This window comes from Amborella trichopoda, chromosome 6, assembly GCF_054954075.1.
Source record: "Amborella trichopoda isolate Santa Cruz 75 chromosome 6, AtrichopodaSantaCruz75HAP2 v2.0, whole genome shotgun sequence".
NCBI lineage: Eukaryota > Viridiplantae > Streptophyta > Magnoliopsida > Amborellales > Amborellaceae > Amborella > Amborella trichopoda.
The window spans coordinates 18,599,829-18,618,380 of NC_142341.1; the positions used below are offsets into that span (position 1 = coordinate 18,599,829).

The 18,552-nt window shown below is 33.4% G+C and overlaps 1 protein-coding gene across 5 annotated transcripts; it reads right to left on the reverse strand.

Moving 5' to 3' along the window:
* Positions 1 to 453: 453 nt before the first annotated feature.
* On the reverse strand, positions 454 to 14,150 carry LOC18430599 (B3 domain-containing protein Os01g0723500). Of its 5 annotated transcripts, none has more exons than XM_088870752.1 (5): positions 13,819 to 14,150; positions 10,913 to 11,447; positions 10,469 to 10,698; positions 879 to 1,112; positions 454 to 755 (listed from the first exon to the last, which is right to left on the reverse strand). In XM_088870752.1, the coding sequence occupies exons 1-5, from the start codon at positions 13,915 to 13,917 to the stop codon at positions 624 to 626; spliced, it is 1,230 nt and encodes a 409-aa protein (XP_088726878.1). In that variant the 5' UTR covers positions 13,918 to 14,150; the 3' UTR covers positions 454 to 623. The 5 variants fall into 5 exon arrangements, 3 of the variants coding, with proteins under 3 accessions (XP_088726878.1, XP_088726877.1, XP_088726879.1); XM_088870751.1 differs by having other exon boundaries at positions 13,810 to 14,113; XM_088870753.1 differs by having other exon boundaries at positions 13,772 to 14,029.
* Between the last annotated feature and the right edge of the window lie 4,402 nt (positions 14,151 to 18,552).

Consider the following 18,552-nt stretch of genomic DNA (forward strand, 5'->3'; position numbering starts at 1 on the left):
AAATAAGGAACACCACAGTTTATCAAACACACTCTTAAAACTTTCACATTTTCTCGTGCAACTCCAACTTCAAATTTATTCAAAAGTAAACTTTTTGAACGACAAGAGTTCAATGGAACGGAAATACCTCACAGAGATATAAGCATCTTTTAGTCACTTACCCATTCAAGCATCTTCCCTTCGGTTAACCATCATCCTTAAAATAATAAAAAGAAGAATCTCTCTCTCACTCTCTCTCTAACATTTTATCTTTCAACGAAACCCCCCAACGGCCCCAATATAACAATTTGTTTCCCCATTCCACACCTCAAACTCAAAATAGCAGAATCCGCGTATTAAAATTACTTGGAGTGTGATTGCTTGGTGAGTGAAAAGATTGCCGTCATTGAACTTAGAGAGCAAAGCATACTTCCAACAAAAAAAAACACAAGTTTTCATCCAGAACACAAAAGATGAATAAAGTTCACCCACATGCTTAATAGAAAAACCAACCAACATCCACAAGCATTCATCAACTGCCAAAAATCAGTTCCTTAGGCTGTGGCTTAGTTGTATACATCGTGCTTTAGTCGATGGAGGTCAAGGGCTCAAACCATTGAAAGTTCGTCCCAAAAAACCCTTGTTTACATTAAGAAAAACTGCCAAAAAATAAATGGTTCAGTCCACAAAGGCTCCATCCATGTCTCCTTCATGGAGTCTGCGCAATATAACTGATCCATCTCAAGTTTATCTCCTCGACTACCCTGAATATATATCTGCACCATAAAAGATGAGTATAAGAACAATGGGTTCAGTCTTCAGAGGTATCATCCATGGCTTTAACGTTTAGTCTTTGCGGCAGAACTGATCCATCTCAAGGGTTTTATTTCCTGGATTACCCTGAAAATATGCACAATGAATTCCTTCTTGCCCTTTACAAGCTCGAATGCACAGGCATCCCCATCTTCAAGATTGTTTTCGAAAGAAAATTGCTTCCATCCACCATGCATCCTATAACCTTTCATGCCATGTGGAGAGTAACTCACTGTCCATGAACACCCTGCTTGATTCCGAAGAATCAGTTTGCACTGGCAACATGGCAGATGCTCCCTCGCAAAAGCAGCAGGTACAAACTGAAAAAATTAGATAATATTTTGTGAGTGGTGAGGTAGAAACTGATGTTCTCAAGATCAAGAAATTGAAAGTGTTCAACTAGGTTGTCAAAAAACTTTTATCGCTTGAAGCACATCAGACAAGGTTGATCAAGAAATTGTTACCAATTAAAACACAACAAACCCCTCACAACCGGGGCTTTCCTCATGATATCTCAATCATGCAAAAATAAATAATCTGCTGAAACAAATCAAAGTTCTAAGAATGTAACACAACCAAGGAAAGACAAAAACTACTAAGGCTCTAGAGACAGCAACACTACTTGCACCAATAGAAAATGTCCAGGTCTCCCTCCTCTCACACCAAACACAATCTAAGCTCGTATTTCATTTCAAGTGATACCTAGCCTATAACTATGTTCACCCGGCTCAAAGTTAAGCATCTCCTTCCAGCTTATTAGGATCTACAATCGTGATGAAAAACAAAAGAACTTGAGGATAAACACCACTGGCCATAAGCTCAATCCTAAGAAAGATTCACTTCTTTTGCTTTTGCTGTGTCCTGAAGAAGATGACTCGTCGATCCAAATCATTGGTAGTTTAAGTCCACTCAATTTGGATGTCTGAAATTCCATTTAACAGCTTGTCAAGTATACATCAGAAGTCAACCAATAAAATTTACAGCTAGTATCCAAAATGCACATAATTGTCATCAACATGCATACACTCTGCAAGCAAAATGCACATGCCATGCCATATTCCTAGCTAGAAGTCTGAAGCAAATCACAAGCATAGCCACAAAGACTACACCACCACAAAAAAAACATCATAAGAGTCTCAACTATGTTCTTATCTGACTTATTATCCATACATTTCAGTCATACCATTGAAACACAGGCTAGACATCCAAAAGATTTAAGACAAGCAAACCAAAAAGGATAGAGCAAGAAAAAGAAACCATTTGTCATCATTCTCAGGGGCTTCATGACATTTGCACCAATGATTTTCTGATCTGGAAAACCAGATCCCAGAATTCTCCCCTCCCTCCTTCACTACCCTGAATGCATGCACGCCCAATGCATCCTCCCCATTCATTACTAAGCTTAAATATAGTGGCATCCCCATTTTCCAAATTGTTCTTGCGACTGAAGTTCCGCAAACCAGAAGAGAACCTTAACTTTCAAAACAATCTATGCATGATAGTCTTCCTCCAGGAATCCGCAGGATTAAATTGCTCCTTGACAAAAGAAATTCCCTCAAAATTGTAGTTGATAGACTGCATAAACTAAGCAACTGAAACTGTTAAAAAAGGTTATTTAAAGTGTGTTAGCTTTCTTTTGGAAGCTGCACTCAATTTGTAATTAAAGCAGCCAATCAAAAAGTGAGTGTTTGGAGTTACTTTGTGTAGAACCCATGGTTCTCCTAACATCAAACACAAAGAATCAGGGGCAGCATCCTCGTGTTGGTATCACATGGTGTGAAGCTCAGGAACAAGATTAGCAGTTTCAATATTCTGTCCTTTAAATATTCGCATTAACTACCTTACAAGCTGCTGGTTTGTTTTACTCCCTTTTAAAAAAAATTGGGAAAGTCTCTCCTTATCTGGAGTCAAATTTCTTTAAGTATATCAAAAATACTCCTAATTCCAGTAAAACCTTCAGGGTTTAGATCTGGAGTCAGAGTTTATAAGAATATTTCCTAATTCCAATTAAACCCTGAGGGTCTAGGTCTGGGTTCAGAGTAATAGGAAGATAAAGAGTCATAAATTAAATACTACACAAGTAAAAGGGACCTGGAGGCTAAAGATGATCTCACTATCTTCAAACTATTAGACAATCCCGACTCAATAAAACTCCTAAATGCAATCGGTCCATGGGAATACACTCCCAAGATATAGCTAGATCAGTACTACACCTCTCGAGTTATTGGGTTGCACTCTCAACAAGTCGTCCAAAATCACAACATTAGATACTAACTTGTCTCCAATCTGTAACAATATAAACAAACATTGATTCGAGATAAATATCATAGGACACTAACAAGAATGTCTAAATAATATTCGTGAAACAAAGAGACAATATTCTTTTACTCCATCTAACAATAAATTGTAAGAAAATTCTTCCTATAAATGAAATTGGGTGCTCTTTAAGACACGGAGCTAGATCACATTCCCTTTGATAACGAAAACAAAAATCAGTGCCTGAATCGTGTCCACATCATTCAATTCATAGCCTCATGAAATCATAAAAATGAAGCTGCATGTGAAAACTTGAGTTTACAAAGAGAGATGATATAGACATCATTTAGAGAAAGACCGTGGGATTAAAATGGACGCAAGAAGATGGGAAAAACACCATATGACCTGTTTCATGAATAAAGTGTAAGATCACGCAATGACACCCATCACATGTCCTTTTACTTAACGATTCGCTTTTAAATAAGGTGCCACTTATCATTACGCCCATGTCACATATAAAAAGTGATGAAAAAATAAATGAGACAAACCATTACATTTACTCGGGGGTCTAGACTATATCGGCGGTCCTCATAGTTAGATGACCATGAAGTTAATACGTAGTAAAAGTAGTCTCATGACTATATTAAAAAATACAGTCCAAAAAAATAAAATGCTAAAATCGAAAAACATGTTGTTTGGAAACATATATTTAGAAAATTAACACAAGCGAGATATCTTCCTTTCCAAATTATTTCAAGCAAAAAAGCAAGTTCACAGTTCACACTCCATTTAGCTTACCTCAGCCTCTTTTAGGGGAACATTGTATCTATCATTTGGGTGATTAAGGATACTACTCTAAAACTTTGCCACCATTTCAATAAAAATCTATGGGAAAAAGGCAAAATAAAAAGCATGCGACCCCAAATAGGAATCATAGTGCTCAAATGCCAAATTCTTGTTTAAATTTTCAAGTCAATGAGAACTAATATACCATGGATTGCGACATGAATGAGGAGAGGTCACATTCATAGTTGTTGGGAGCGAAAGCAGGTGCAGGAGCAAGTACAAGAGCCTAGGATCGACCCTTGGCTGAAGCTCCCTACCATTGAAGCGCTTGGGATTTCTACTTATGGAGCGATCTAGGATCGATCTCCTATATATGCACATGTATATGGGAGCATAGGGGAAGCAACCCATATATACTTGTGTATAATGTATGCCTATATATATGGGAAAGTATATAAAGAGACCATTTACCTTCGGTACAAAATGGTCAAAATTAATCTTGATCATTGGATGTGAAATTGGGTGGCTGCATTTATTTCATTGACCAAGCTCAAAGTTTAAAAGAAATTTTCTCAAACTTTGTGACCCAACCAAGCTATCAAATTTCACATTGGATGGTTGTAAGTGATTGTGACATCCTTGTACCGAAGGTAAATAGTCTCATTGTATGCAATCTCTCTCTCTCTCTCTCTCTCTCTCTCTCTCTCTCTCTCTATATATATATATATATATATATATATATATATATATATATATGAAAAAAGCCAACAAACACTTGGCAGCTATAATGAATAGTAATCCCAGCCTTTAGATCTTTATCATGTGGTTCAAAATACATATCACTATATGAATTTTAATATTTTTTTCTAGAAATTGGATCGTAATGAAATTTTGGAAATGTATACTAAAAACTAGGGGCTCACAATTTAAAAATATAAAAAAATATTTCCCAAAATATAAAATGATCGAAATACCCCTGAAAAATGACAAGAGTAGTTTGGTCATTTTAATTTATTGAAAGTAACTTTTTTATATTTTTATATGGTCCGCAACAGTGTTAGGTATATGCAACCAAAATTTTATCTTAATCTGATTTATAAAAAAATATTAAAATTAAAATAGTGATATGTATTTTTAACCACTCTATGAAGATCAAACGGCTGGAATTCCACCTATATTATTATTCATTATAGCTGTCAGTGTTCGGGAGATTTACTCTCTCTCTCTCTCTCTCTCTCTCTCACTATATATATATATATATATATAGTATTCTCAATTGCTAAGATATATATTTTTGCAATTACCTGAATGATAAATCATAAATCTTTTTGCTCATGTACTTACAAATATATCCTATCCATTTCTTCGAAAGTGATAATTTTAAAATAAAATAATAAACAATATGCTAAACACATGCTAATAAGAACTATATTGCCAAAAGGTTCCATAAAGACTTAAAAAATAAAAAAAAATAGAAAAAGGACTTAGAGTGTATGGACTACACTTAGAGTCTACATGCATAAGAGTAAACTTAAGGGTCCATAGACATAAGAAAATGGTGGACATAAGAAAATTATGAAATCCAAAAATGGATTTTCTATTGTAAATAGAAGAATTCATACATAATGGAAAAATTTTATATAAGTGCAAGGCTCTAAACAATCATATTAGGGCGCACCACAAAAATTTTACTAGAAGAGGTTGTTTTGATGCCCTCTAAACAAATTCATCATCTCAACCTCAAGATGAATGGACATTAGAAAAAAAACTGATTTCAAGTTTTGAAATAGTGCATCTTATAATGCGTTTTAAACTGTCAATTTTCAAAATTTTAGTCGATCTACACTATTTTTAAATCTTTAAATTTTATAATTATAGATGAAAATATATTTTAAGGCTATCACAAGGATTTCCTGTATTGAAACCACATTTCTCGACACTATTTGAAGGTGCACTTTACTTTGATTGTTTAGAGCCTCGGCCTTATACAAACCGCACCCATACATAATTGATGAGGCATTTTGTATTAAAACATAATGCACGATAATCTTAATAATTAAAATCAAGGAAAATATTTTAGGAAGATTTGAAGTGAGAAACAATAAATGCATGACGTAATATTAAACTGATTATTTAAAAAAAGAAAGGCATAAATGGCATTACGAAATTGAAGAAAAGATTTTCTACTATAAACGAAAGTTCTTTTAAATGAAAGAATAAATAAATCAATGAAAAATGTCGTTATTACACTTTCAAATAACATAAAATAAAATAAAAAAGTTTGTCAATTGAGTGGACACTTTTGATAGGTAGATAAGACAGTGTCAAAAATATAATTTATGAAAATTTAATAATTAAAAATCAAGAAAATTATTTTAAGGAAGATTTGAAGTGAGATACAATAAATGAATGAAATAACATTAAATTAATTCTTTAAGATATGAAAGACATAAAGGGCATTAAAAAATCCAAGAAAATAATTTTTATTATAAATTACAAAATTTAAATGAAAGTAAATAGGAAAAAAAACAAATATATGAAATTATCCATCATTATGACACATTTTGGAATAATATAAAATAATAAAAGTCACCACCTAAGTAGACAATTTGGAGGAGTGGATCAAGATCCAGCGGAGTCAAGGATCAACTTTATTTCAAGCGTTGTTTTTTGTTTTTGAGAAACGGTTAACTCCCTTCAAGTTAGGAACAGAGATCCCCTAATGGGAGGAAGGGCTCCAACTCTGAGGATCACCATCCCTTGACCAAGATCCCCAACTATGGTCCCATTCTAAATCGCCCCTCGATTTATTAATATCAACCTCCAGAATTAGGAAGTTAAGATTATGAATTAAGCAATCATTTCTAACACACATGCAACATACAGACACGTAAAAGAAATGCATGCAAATGTTCAAACAACACATGTATGAACCTTTACAATCATCAAAGCACAAAATTCACGCACACACATGGGCATACATATTCAAAGGACAAAATATACACACACATACAAATGCATGCACGCAAGTGCACACACACTTGCATGGGAAGTTTTTTATGTTCCCCCCTCCCCACCCACCAACCCTCATCCAACAATTTTTGTTGGTTGAGGCACATAAGAAGTCCAAATCTGACAAACTTACTATTGCGTCAACAGTTTGTTGTTGGATGATGTGGAAACTATATTTTTACCACAACTAAAGTCCCCTACTATCCCCGGTCTTAAAAAGACTTAAAACACTTTACAACATAGAGACCATTGTTTACAAGGCACTATGATGATCCCACATGAGCAAATTCTACATCTAGTCCCATACCAACACTAAGTTAGGGGGGATTGTAACCAAAACCTCTCTCCAAATTCTTATATGAAATCAATTTCAAGAAAATAATTGATTTTCAAATATTGCCCAAAATTAACATCCATCATGATGGATGATCTGGGTTCAATCTTGGGAGAGGATTATGACTTGGGGCAAGTTTTGAGATCCAAATCCTTTGTTTAAAAGGAAAACATTGATCTCAAACAATAAACATGATTTGAGAATTCTGGGGTCCATCGAATTAAGCTAACTAAATTCTTAACCCATGGGATCAAATGAACAAATTGGTCACACAAGACCACATAATATCTTCCCAATGTATACCCTAAATATTCCCACCCTATTATACATTTTTTTTAAAAAATTAGGTTCTCGAAATTTATTAGGCTAACTTCAAAATTTAACACAAGTTTGTAGTCAATTAAATAAATTGTCCCACAATTTCTAAATTATCTGAATTAAGGTTTATCCATAATACCTGGGCAAGTACACTTCTCTATGAATTTGCAGCTTCTTATGCATTTTCGGACTTAATTTCAGATTAAATAAACCATAAAGAATGCAATATTCTATGATTCTAAATCATACACCTTCAACCTAAGACTCGCATAAGTATTGTGAGATGGTTTTGCACCCTTAGATGCTCTACTGAAAAAAAATTCAACGTTCAAGGAAGTTGTTCTACAATTATATGCAATATTTAGTTTCATACAGGCCCTATGAAAGAAGTTTGAAAAAGTATTTCAATGTAGTTAAATAGATGAATGCCTTTGAATTTCACCATAAGCTAGGCCACTCTTTGTTAAGACATCAAAGGTAGGTTTTTCATTATTCTCCTGCACAATTTTTTTATGATTCTTTTGCATATAGTGATGCTATCTTAATGGGCACAGGTTGATTACCAAAAAGAAGTGAGGGATTCATTAATAATTTGAAATTTTGAATAGTGAGTATAATATAAATGTGTCAAGAAATAGAGTTACTAGGAATTGAAGTTGATAGCACCACTGTCAGGATGCATTTTCTAAGAAAAATAAGGCCTTGGATTTCTTTCAAAAAGATGGATATATGATAAATTTTCCATTAGTTAAGCGGAAATGAAATATGCTTTGGGAATAGCAGAGGATATACATTATCTTTCGCTAAAAAACACATAATTGTTGCACTAGCAAGACAACATTTTAAATAAGCTGGACCAAACATAATCCTAGCATTCAATCAAGTCTAAGAACATATATATGCCCCCATAGAATTCACTTGACCACATACTATAGCCATAAGAGCAATAAGTAAACAAATCTAGTGATGGTTGCTATTATTCTACACAATCCAGAGCCCCTCATCTGAATATAGTTGTTTCAAGCAATTGCGTTTTTTCAGATCATCTTATTAGGAAGTAACAAGAGTTATTGAACTAAATCCAAGTTTAATAATAAGGGTGTATGGCTATGACTTGAGCTGACTTGATAGGTTACCACATTGTTCCCTACTACAAACCCTTTTTTATGCATCATCATCATCAGCAGCACCTTTTTCCAATTTTTTGGGGTAATCTACATGAATCCTGGTCTGTCATTCCGCTCTATCAAGAGTCATACCCTGAGTGAGGCCCAAAGTCCCCATACTACTTCCAACCATGTTCTTTTGGACCTATCCCTTACCCTTTTTGAGCATTTCACTTAGAAACCTATTTTTATGCATAGACTAATGTTAAGGGAGATCATCATTTTCATCATGAAGAAGAAAATTTTGACGTTCAAGTTCCCAAGGATAAATGACCAAACAACATGGGTATTATTGAAACCTCTGTTTGAAGTAATAAATTCTTATTTGAGGCACTCGACATCTTGAAGAACATTTTAGCTTAAAGGACTATTTGAGCTAGGTAATGATGAGTGCAGATAGGTCATCATAAACTTTCTTACAACCCTGGATTGGAATGTCTTTCTCCCAAAAAATTATGCAGTTAAGTGCATGAGACCATTTCACATCTACATGGCAACAAATGAGATTTGTTAGACACGTTTCTTATTTATTATGTTACGCATTTGAAACTGGTTACTTTTCTCGTTCTCATACAAAAAAAGTGAAAACACACGATGCTATATATTTTTTTTTTTTTTTTTTTTGAAATTGTTAACTGTATATAAATCCTGATTCTATGGTTCTCAAGAAATGAAAGAAAAACGCATGCAACATAATTAACATGACCCCTCCCTAACTTCTTTAACAAGATTACATTGAAATAACTCTCAATTGAAGAGCTAACAATAAGATTGACTATGACTTTGCTCCTCCACAGTATTTAATACAACAGTCAGAACAAGTTGGGATCCTTTGGAAAATTTCTCTACTGGGAATCCTTTACGGTAACTTGTTATATATTCTTTTTTTTTTCCTTCTCAATTTTTAGATTTGTATTATCATAATAAAACACAATCCCCAAGGTAAGTAAACCAGAATCCATATGACCACATGATATAAGTATTGATAGGGACCGTCGCCATCAAATCAAGCGGGAGCCATAAAGGAGAGTGAATGGGATCAGCCAAACATGAAAGTAGACCAAATGTATGCCCCACTCTTCATCGCTGTCCAACCCATTGATTTAGTGATGAAGATGCTATTAATCACATATTGCTTCGAGTCAAATGTAGCATAGTATACTGAATCCAAATTCTCCAAACCCTATACTTCACATAAGTATAATCTTAGGGTACTCATTTCTAAACTCTGACATTAACTGTTCAATAAAATTTATAATATTATTTTTTGCAATTATATCATTCAGTAAAGTTGTAGACTATATCTTCCTCATAGTAAGAACATATTCAACTGGGAAAATCCATGATATGATTATAGATAAGTACATGCACAGTTAAAATAAGATTGAAATTATATCGCTCAGTGAAATTGTAGATTATATCTTCCTTATAGTAAGAACATGGTCTACTAGGTGAATCCATGATACAATTATAGATGAGCAAAATAAGAAAAGTATTACAAAGATACCATTTACTTTTAGTGCAAGGAGGTTACAGTCACTCTTGTCCATTAGATTTCAAATTGAGTGGTTGTGAATGTGTCATTGACTAGACTCAAAGTTCAAAAAAGAATTTCTCGAACTTTGTGACTCACCCTAAGCCATCCAATTTGATATCTAATGGCTAGGAGTAATTGTGATTTCTTTATAACAAAGATAAATTGTCTCATTGTATATAATCCTGTTAAAATAAGATTGAATAAGGGAAGCGAAATGAGAAACTTGCCAAAAAGAAAATAAATACAGGTAGAGAAATAGGAACTTGCCGCAGTGAAATGTCTATACACATTGCCTGGTTTCATAACTAGTGTGAAGGATGGTTTGCTAGACTGAAAGGAGCTGGCTGAGTCAATTGCATTGTGCATTTCTCTTTTAGTCACTCGACGCCTTGCTGACACAACGGTCCTTTCTCTAGAAATACGCCGATCACTTGTAGAATTATGAGTATCTTTTTTCTGGCTAGGCTCAAGTGCTCTTGAAATCCTTCTCTGTTTTTCTACAATATTTCACTAATTAACAAGTTAACTTCCAATTAGAAGAGCCTAGAAAGACCTTAAAACGAAAAGGAGAAAGTATATGACAATCGAATGGACTATTGAAAATTAACAATACATGAGTTCAAACCCAATGAAATTTGGTTTCCGAAGCCCATCAGATGATTTTATGCTTTTGAAGGAAAAATATAAGAAAATGAAATTGCTCACACTTACCTGAGCATTGTTCCTCACAGCTAGATTCATCGCTTGAATCTCCAACAGTCATTATGTCATTCATTTTAGTCTTCATATCATTCTTTTCAGCCTCAACATACCCATTATCAAAAACTGGTTGTGTTGGGAATATGTTCACCTTTCCATTTGTCCTATTCATTTTACTTTTGAATGATCTATTTCGAGCAATCCGAGATTGTTTCATTAGGTTTTCCTTCACCTTGACCTCTTCCGCATTGTCTTCATTGAAATCCATTTCGTCGCTATTATGCACAAGAAATGCATCTTCTTTCTCACAACAAGTTTGATCAAAAATCTGTACCGTGAAGTACACATCTCCATCATATCTAAACACCAGAAAATGCCCTAGTTGCAAACAATGATCATTTACAAAGTCCTTCCAACCATTTTGAAATAACATGCCACCAACAGTTTTCTTCAAATCTACAGGCCAAACATCACCACTTGGACCCTTTAGAAAGACCTTTCTAGAAACTTCATGCTCCAAATATGTCCGAAATGCTGGTGGAATTGACTGTGAAGGACACAGAGATTCTTATAAGAAAGCAAATGGTAAAAGGTAACAAATATATAACCACTATATATGAAAGAGAAAAACTTTACAATTTAGAAGAAGTTTGGTTCTGTTGGAAAAACCAGGTATGCAGCATGGGTTGAGCCAAAATTTCAAAATAATTAACAATACACCAAACTCAACAATTAAGAAGAGTAACTCGCAACTAACACACTAAAAAGAAGCCAACAAAAATTACTAAGCACAGCATATATTAATCAATCGAAACAAACTACTCATAGCAAAAATGATAAGTAAGACTTGAATGAAAAAGAAAACTTAAATGATAAAAAATCCGACTTTCAATTGAAAGATTTCCATATTAAAAAGACATACAAAATTTACCCAAAAGAAATAAAAGACTTTACTGCCAATTGTGTCTTTCATTAGAAAATGGGCAGAGAATAAAACTCCCACACAATATATGTCTATGATAGTTTCGACATGCCAAACAGACCCTCCTGCACTCAAGTTTACATAATGTAAAAGGGGAATAAATATCTAGCACATGCCTCTGCAAATTCTCCATTGTTGTGTTTTTCAAAAATTCTGACACGTTAGGCCCCACCCCAGCCCAGATCCACTTATGGCTGGACTACATGTTCACAGAAGTGAAGCATGCACATGGATGCACTAACATGATCTATTGAGCAGATTGGATGGCATAAGCTCTTTGCCTTGTTCAGTATTACATGTTGATAAAACTGTTATTTACATGACTACGTTAATTGCCTCCGATAAGTATCGAGTTGAGTCTGAGTCCTATGATAGAGAACTCTCTTGTAGAAAACTGGGGTACTTAGACTGAACATGGGTCCAACATCTCTCTCTCCTCATAAAACCTATAGTTGACATAAGTTAACGTCGAGTTGTGGGATTAGAGGACTAGTTGAACCATGGGGAAGGCCCAAATTGCAGGTTTTTCTACTCCGGCTAGATTCATGAACCAGAGTTGGTTCAATTAAAACTCCTCTTTCCTACCAATTTAAGTATCCAAAACAATATAAGTGGCTGCCGAAAGCTATCATTTTGAATCAATTGTGTTTGATCAGGATGTCTTAGCTCCACTAAAGATAATTCCTACTCATTTAGAATCCATACTATAGCATATCCCTTCTGAAAGTGTTCATATGAGACACATTAGCAGGTAACTGAAAAGATGTTGAAGGGAACTTCACTCACAAGAACAGATCAAGGGTGTGGATTCCAGAACATTATTTGGTTAAATAGCCATTTTAACCCATAAGAACGAATATACAGGCTTCCAAAGTCATAAGCGAAGAAAGCATGGGAAGCAATTCGGCAATTAATTAGGAGCAATGCTAGAAAACCGGTGACTGGGGCTCTGAAAAAAGGCCAAACATGGGCAAATCTTATTCAGTTCAGGTCCATCTTTGCATTTTATCCAAAGACTTGGCCAAGGAGGTGGATGAATCAGGCTCAGGACTTCGATGACCTCGATTCCTTTTATAAAGACACTGATTAGGAGGTTCATTTACAGTCCTCTTTCCCAGAAGTGAATAGTTATGATGCTGAACTAGAATAAAACTAATCTTATGATTGCTCTGTTTTGATGCCACGAGCTTGTTGGTAACTACTCTTCAGTTGTTAAGAATCTTAAGATTGATGCTTCCATGCCTTTTTATGCAGGAAGGCAGCATTAATTAACAGAGCTATTCCCACCAAAACTTGCTCAGTGTTTTTATCTTTCCTGTGAGGTTTCAGTAATTTTATTTGGTAGAAGATCTATTTCTTTTCCAACAAACATGAAAGAAACTGCATCTCAAAGATAATTTGTTCTCCCTTATTGATTTATATCCTCAGCTCGTCCATATAACAGGAAGATGTTTTGAAGTTCCGATTTAATGGCTTTCAACACATGCAGCGGCTTGTTGCCCATACAATATTTTGAATTTGTTCACAGTATACACACGCTGATATTCATTCTAGAATTTAAAGAAAAGAAATCATCAATCCAAGAGAAAACGCGCAAGATACAGGAACCAGATTGCATTGATACATAAATGAACCGAATCAAATGCAAAAACACAAAGCATTGACAGGAAAAAGCAGAGAAACTATTCAAGATCCATAAAAAGAAGTATGGCAAGTAATACGAATTTAAACATGATAGAATTCAAGGAAATGGAAACCTTCACGAGTACATTTATGCATGACACAAAAAAAAAAATTATCAACAAGCAGCAGCAACAGTCACAAAACATAACTACATAGGAAAGAGTCCGATGAAAGAGAAACTTGAAGAGTAAAATGCATTCTCGTACATTTCATTTCATGGAGGATTAAGGTGACAAAAGTTTACACTTTTTACCAATTGCTCAGAGAAATTCCCCAACAAAACTTTGAAAAAATAATAAAAGTCCCTTTCAGAGCCCCTGCTCCCATTACCACCTCCACGATCCACCAGCATTTTGCGCAAAGAGGTGTGCAGAGGAGAGAGAGAAGCCAGGCACAGGTGTGCAGAAGAGAGAGAGACAGGGAGTGTGGCCTGTCTATATTTAATATTTTATGAATCTCTATTTGAGGGGAATATCTATTAAGAAGACGTATTTTAGGGATGGTCCGGAGAGATGCCATTTCTCTTTCGTACATTGAGGTGCCTATCATTTCTACACATTAGATCAAATCTCAGCGAAGTGAGTTACGTTTAGAATTTTGGATTTACTTCCATTTATTTTAAAATTTGAAATTTGAAATTTTCACGGTAGCAATAATTGCCATTCCTTATGCAAAGCAAAAAAACGTTTAACGTTTATAGGGAACCTGGGCTCAAAACAATCAAATTAAAACCTACTTTAGAAATCTCAAAAAAAAAAAAAAAATACATTTCAAGCCTTGTAAATAATGCATTTTGGGACCGTTAATTTTCAAGTTTTCATAGATATACTGATCTATATTATTTTTTAAACTTTTGATTTTATAATTAAAAATGAAAATATATTTTAAAACTATCACAAATATTTCCAATATTGAAACCACATTTCTCGATATTATTTGAAGGTGGACTCTAATTTAATTATTTAGAGCCTCGGCTTTATAAACTAGCACGTTTATTTTGCTAAGATTATTATATTTGTTGCCCAGTTTCTACGTGGCCAAGCCCACATAGGTAGAAATGTGGGCCTATTAATAAATTTATTTTTTGGATGGATTTTTGCACGTAATTTTTAAACACTTGTAACCTCTAACACGAAGATCATGATATATAAAAAATAAGTAAATTCTAAAAACTAAAACTAATAATTGCAGTAACAAAACATTTAGTCCGTTAGTTTCTATTGTTTTTTTGATAGAACACCTACTTGTATCCATTTTTAAGATGGATGCTTTACATTTTTTGGATCCCATATAAAAATATATTCCAGCCCGCAATGAGAATTTTCCATTACATTACTCGTTAGTATGTGTTTTACCTTAGGGAATAATAAATAGTATATTCACGAGGGACTAAAACAATGTTTTGGCTGCAGATCGAATCAAATCCGACAGAATATTACATGTCATCACTAATAGAGGCAAAATGAGGGATATACTATTCGGATTCCCCATCCAAATCAAATCCAATGTAATTAACGCCCTCACATTCGTGGTGCCGCCAAAATATGAAATAATAGGAGGGGGAGACCATGAATAAAGCGCTCAAACCGGAAACGTTTCATGCGGCCTCTCGTCCTTGACCCTCTCTTTCCCCCAACTCGAGGCACACAGCCGCGAAATGTACATGCGGGGTCGTTTTCCGGGCCAGAAGCTTGGACCGAGAGTTGGATTACGTATCATGACTTAATGAAGTTGAGAGTGGATCGGGCCGGGCAGGGCCCGGCCCATCCATTGTTGTTTATATATTAAATTGCATAACATATTTTTGGAATTTTATATATCTTTTATTTTTTGACAAGTCAAAAACATATTTTTATATAGGGTATGGTTTGTATAAGGTTAAGACCAGTGGTTTAAAAACTGGATCGGTGCCCCGGATTGGGCACCCCAAAAACCCATCCGGATCTGGGAATTGGCGACTCGGTTAGGTAATCGGTTAATTCGGTCGGATTCAGTCCTAAAAAAATCCAAAAAAATATTAAAAGTCATTATAAATGATATTTTTTAGAAATCAAATAAGAAATTGGGGTACTCCATTAAGAACTTTCATTTTTTTGTATCAATATGTGAATAATGAGATGTTCTTTCCTGTATGAACTATTGTTAACCATACCACACAAAAGGAGAAACATAGAATTATCATGGATGAAGTATATCATCATACATGGACTACAATAAAACATATAATTCATAAAATACTAAAATGAAAGACGATGTCATTCTTCATCTTGATCACGCTGGTCCCATGATTGAATTTGCGTAACAATTCATTGACTCGATTTATGAACAAATCATCCAATTTAGTGGGCACCTGACTATACTCAAATCTTTGAGTATTATTGTTTTGTTACACTCCTAATCCAAAACCCTAACTATACCCAAATTCCAGACATACATACATTTTATGTATCAACATACATTTTATTGCATTAATTTTAACAATAAAATTGAAAAATAGAAGTTAATTTCTCATGATAATCAAAATGTGGTCACGATTTTTTAGAAAATCATGATTTTTCAAAAAAAATTGAAAAGCGCCAACAGTTACGATTTTTCAAAAAATTTATCACCAAAATTAGGTTGATGACACAAATACTCGTTTGAATAATGTTATTATCCTCAAAACCCCTCTGAAATCATTCAAAATAATGCGAGGTGAAAATTCAGTTTGACGGATTTTTAAACTCTTTTTCTAAAAACATAGCCACAACTCCATTTCTTAAAAAATTGAGCAATAAAAATTGGTTAATCCCACAATTATACCCAAAATCATATGAAGAACAACATTACCTTCAAAAACCCTTTAAAATAATTCATAATAATGCTTTAATTCATCTAAATTTTATAGTTTGGCTAGAAAAAAAAACCCTAATATTCTTGAGAAAATCGTGACTTAAAATAAAAAAAATCTACCACAAATCAACCAAAAAAGAAAAAATAGGCTACAATTTATGGTCAATAACATTATAAAGAACCAAAACCCTATGATATGAAGAAAATATTTGCTAAAAATCGATTGGAATCAAATAAATGGCAGAAAAAAAGAAGCTCTTATATGTTCTTCCAAAACCGTGACTTCAAATCAAAACTTTACTCGTAATCGTCCAAAATAAGTAAAAATGGTGTACAATTTCTACTCAATAACACTATCAGAAGTAAGAACCATCTGATTTGATAAAAAATAGTGCCCTATTTCGTCTGCAATCCATGAAATGGAGGAAAACCAAAAAACAACCATGTTCTTCACCAAACCATGAATTTCTAATCTAAATTTGACCTTTGAATTCGATTATATGATCAATAAGGCTATAAAGTGAGATCCAAAGCTTGCAAGATTCACTTTTGTTCAAATAATTGATCAAAACAATCCAAAACGTGATGATTTTTCACGCTTTACATAGTTCATCGAGTCTTAAATAGTGACTCAGGAGGTTCAATGTAGAGAATCGTTGGTTTTTCTCTAGAATCGAGCGATGCCATGTTTTTTACTAGAGTCGACATGGGGTGACCGATTCCTGTGTCGATTTGCCCAAATCCATTCTGACTCGGTGATTTTTAATTTACTGGTTAAGACTAACAAATCAAAGTAAGGCATATCTTTAAGCAATGTCGAAAGATAATTTTTCAGTAGCAAAAATAATTTTGATGGCCAGAAAATTCATTTTCGTCTCTTACTGTAAAATCTAAATCTTTAAGAACATTATGGATTGAGTAGATCTATAAATACTTAAGGTACGTTTGTTTTTCTAAAAGATATCTTATGGAAAATTGAATGTTTTGTTTTAGAAGGTTTAAATAAGTTTTGGGTATGTGTTTGATAACCAGTTGGAATGTTAAAAAAGTTCGAGGGTATTTTGGTCAATTTATTTATGTAAAATATTTTTTTGATATTTTTGTAGATTATCCTTTTGTTGATGAACACACGCTCCAAATTTCAGATAATTCCAATTTGTAGAAAGAAAATAAAAAATAAAACACTACCGGACAATCGTGATCGTGCGATGAACTTTAGAAAATGATGAGGATAGGCGAAATCACTGTTCATTTTCACCTATAGGCATTTTGTAGTATCTGCCATATATATATATATATATATATATATATATATATATATATATATATATATATATATATATATATATATATACATATGGGAAATGTTTATGTAAGGTTGTAACCTTAAAATGTAGAATCACAGATGCACCTCAAAAATCTATCGGAAATGTTGTTTTAATGTTGAATAAACCCTCTAATTGATCATCACGATATTGAGATGTACGAATATGAAAAAAGAAAAAAAATTTGAGTCCCGAAAATAGTGCATCTGACAACACATTATCTAGACCGTCCATTTTCAAGATTTTCATGTAATTATAGATCTACTTGATTTTAACCATTTTTGGAATTTAAAATTTTCTAATTAGATATGAAAATAGATTTAAAGATAATACTAAGATTTTTTTTATTACAAAATTATATGTTATGATAAAATTTTAAGGTGCGCCTTAATTTGATCGTTTAAGGTTCCATCCTTATAGAAACCACACCATATATATATATATATATATATATATATATATATATATATATATATATATATATATATATATATATATATATTATATAATTTTGATTTTATTGTTTCATCTAAATGTAATGAATCTATTTTCTTTTTGAATTTACATTGATGTTTATAATGTCCTACTTTACCACACTTATAACATATTGGTAGTTTTCTCTTTTCTTTTGTATTGGGAGAAAATTTATTGATTAGTTTTCTTTTAGATTTTTTATAATATTTTTTCATGTCCTTATTTTTTTATTTATATTTTTCCTTTTTATATTTTTTCTTTTTCTTATATACTTGTTCAGACATATTTTTTCTATCAAGATAACATCCAAAATGTTCACAAAAGTCACCAAGTTCTTTACGCTTAGTGATTATTTG

Excerpts from the sequence above, each read along its gene's own strand:
- LOC18430599 (XM_088870751.1), bottom strand. The coding sequence starts at position 13,917 with ATGCTGGTGGATCGTGGAGGTGGTAATGGGAGCAGGGGCTCTGAAAGG. Across the intron at positions 10,699-10,912 it reads CTGTGAGGAACAATGCTCAG|AAAAACAGAGAAGGATTTCA; the intron begins GTAAGTGTGAGC and ends GAAATATTGTAG. Across the intron at positions 1,113-10,468 it reads TGTATAGACATTTCACTGCG|TTTGTACCTGCTGCTTTTGC; the intron begins GCAAGTTCCTAT and ends TAATTTTTTCAG.